This window comes from Macrobrachium nipponense, chromosome 36 (assembly GCF_015104395.2).
Source record: "Macrobrachium nipponense isolate FS-2020 chromosome 36, ASM1510439v2, whole genome shotgun sequence".
Lineage (NCBI taxonomy): Eukaryota > Metazoa > Arthropoda > Malacostraca > Decapoda > Palaemonidae > Macrobrachium > Macrobrachium nipponense.
The window spans coordinates 45724651-45726992 of record NC_087220.1 but is presented as its reverse complement, the minus strand read 5'-3'; the positions used below and the strand labels follow the sequence as shown (position 1 = coordinate 45726992).

The 2342-nt window shown below is 40.1% G+C and overlaps 1 protein-coding gene across 1 annotated transcript in view; it reads right to left on the bottom strand.

Annotated features, from left to right (window-relative positions):
* LOC135203427 (uncharacterized) overlaps positions 1–1520 on the bottom strand; it is a 51820-nt gene extending 50300 nt beyond the window's left edge. The window contains exons 1-2 of the mRNA XM_064233155.1: positions 1485–1520; positions 781–897 (exon numbers count right to left, since the gene is read on the bottom strand). Of these exons, the coding sequence (XP_064089225.1) occupies positions 781–897; positions 1485–1520 (153 nt within the window). The remainder of the gene's footprint in view (positions 1–780; positions 898–1484) is intronic.
* Positions 1521–2342: the final 822 nt, after the last annotated feature.

The window sequence follows — 2342 nt, the reverse complement described above, 5'->3', positions numbered from 1 at the left end:
AAACGATGGTTTTCTTCAATATATATTTGATAATGCAGATTTTAAACATCCGACTCTTGATGGGTTGGGTTGGGAACGTTTCACAGCATGGGTGGTGTGAAATGTAACGCCTGCCAGTGCAGTATTAACCAGTACTGCAGTTCAGAGAATTGTGGATGTAAGTAGTTCAAGTAATGCTGGGGGGAACAATTCCACTAAAGACATGTAGAAACCTACAAACATGTCAGGTATGCTAAAATATAATAGCAAAGGCATCTATCTCATGCGATACATATCAACCAGTAACTGTAAAACTGCTCGACAGATAGATACCTTTTGGTATGTGGAAGCTACTTGAGTACAAGTAAAATACCAGGCTGGAATGGCTACATGCAAGCAGCAATGAGAGATGGTCATTTTGAAACTACTCATATACTTGCACTCCCCTTCATCAAATTGAACCCAGGGAATCTATCAACTATACACAGCACTTTTATTTTACAAGCTGTTGACGGTACTAAGTCCCAGAATAAAACTCACTGTGTAGTAACTTTTTGACCAGCCCCTCTATATGAAAGCCAGTGAAATAGTTGGTGCAGTTGGCGAAGAAAGCCCATTGTCAAAAAGAAGTTGGGCGTTTGGGTGGGTTCCATCTTCTCATGTCCTTCATGGGAGCAATAGGCACCATCATGCGTGGAAGTGGACTGAAGAATTGTGGGTCACAATATATTCAGAAATTTCTGTAAGACACATGCTTTCTGGACCCACACCATACCGTGCCCTTCGAGCTCACTTTCTTACACAGGCTGCTCTACAAGAATTCTTCAAGATGATGTCAATATCAATGATGAAGAATGTAGTGTAATCCTGGAGATATTCCACTCCTTCTTGACCCATGAAGTTGATGTTGAAGACGTACTAAATAATGAAATCTTAACAGACATTAATACTAAGCTGATAAACAACATCAATCAAAAGGAGGACTTGAGTCGCACAGCAAGACTTTGGTTGCAATATTCATGAGCAAGTATCCCTAATTAAGCTCTTTCTTAGAGCTGAACACACAGGACAGTGGATTTGCACCTGTAGTGTACGAGAGATGCTTCCACATTTCCATGCGGCCAGGGCATCTACATTATTTGCCAAAGCTGCACAGATCTATTTGCAGCAAAAAATGCATGAACTTTCTATACAATGGCAAAGAGGAATATGAGAAACTACATTGATGGATTCTTCACGGTGCGTCGCAGCAATCGTTATTGGTCAGGGACATGTAGTGATATGATAATTGAGCAGTATCTGATGAAGGGATTTAAACTCTTCTGGGGACTTACACATGGCAGGGGTATTACCGAGAGCATTTAGCCCAGTGGATAAAAGCAATGCCCAGCAAGTACACAAGTTTGTGATGCTGTGGAGAAATTTACTGGTGTTTCATCTGCAACAAATGAACAGCATGTTGGAATTGAGAGAATCACGAGAGTTTAATGATGAGAAGCACTTACAAATATTGCAGAACTGGCTACGATCTCACTCTCCATTTCAAGAAACTTTTAGTGTGGTTGGTATCCTTGGGAACAGGAATAATTGCTGATGATTTAGTGAACTGTGACACAGCAAAATCAATTGGCTAAAAAAGAACTGCATGATATGGATGCAAAGATTTTCTCTACTATACACTTAAAAAGAAAGAACACAGTACGGTCAATATCAGTCATGAGGAATGGACTGAAAGTTCGTGAGGATGTTGTTGCAGTGAACTCTCAACAGCTTTTCAGCAGAATAATGTGTGTTTTGAAAAATGATGACCAACTTGCTAATTATATTACTTATGAATTGGCCCCTAAACCTCCTCACTCTTTTGACGACATCTCAATGAGAAAAAGGGCACAAACAGCCTTTAGTGACTAAATTGGAATCATATGGACCTTGGAAGGGTTAGTTTCGATGAATACCAGCATGTTGGTGGATGGTGGTGGTCATCTTCTTCATAAAGTTGTGTGGCCAAGGCCAGCTATGTATTTTGGGATATTTTTCAAGCCTACACAGGTTATTTGTAATCAACTCATTATGGCAAAAATGCAACAGTTGTTTTTGATGGCTACCCAGTGACACCAACAACCAAATCTCAAGAGCAAAATCGTAGGGCATCCAAGCATTGTTCTATAGAAGTTGAAGTTAATGAGGAATGTTACTCAACGTTACCGCAAGCAGATTTCCTGTGTAATAAGCGTAACAAGACACTGCTGATCAGTAAACTGAAGGACCACATGCATCGTGCTGGCATTACAGTTATAGTTGCCAAGGAAGATGCAGATATGTCTATTGTTCAAACTTCTTGGTCATTAGAAAATAGTGGACAT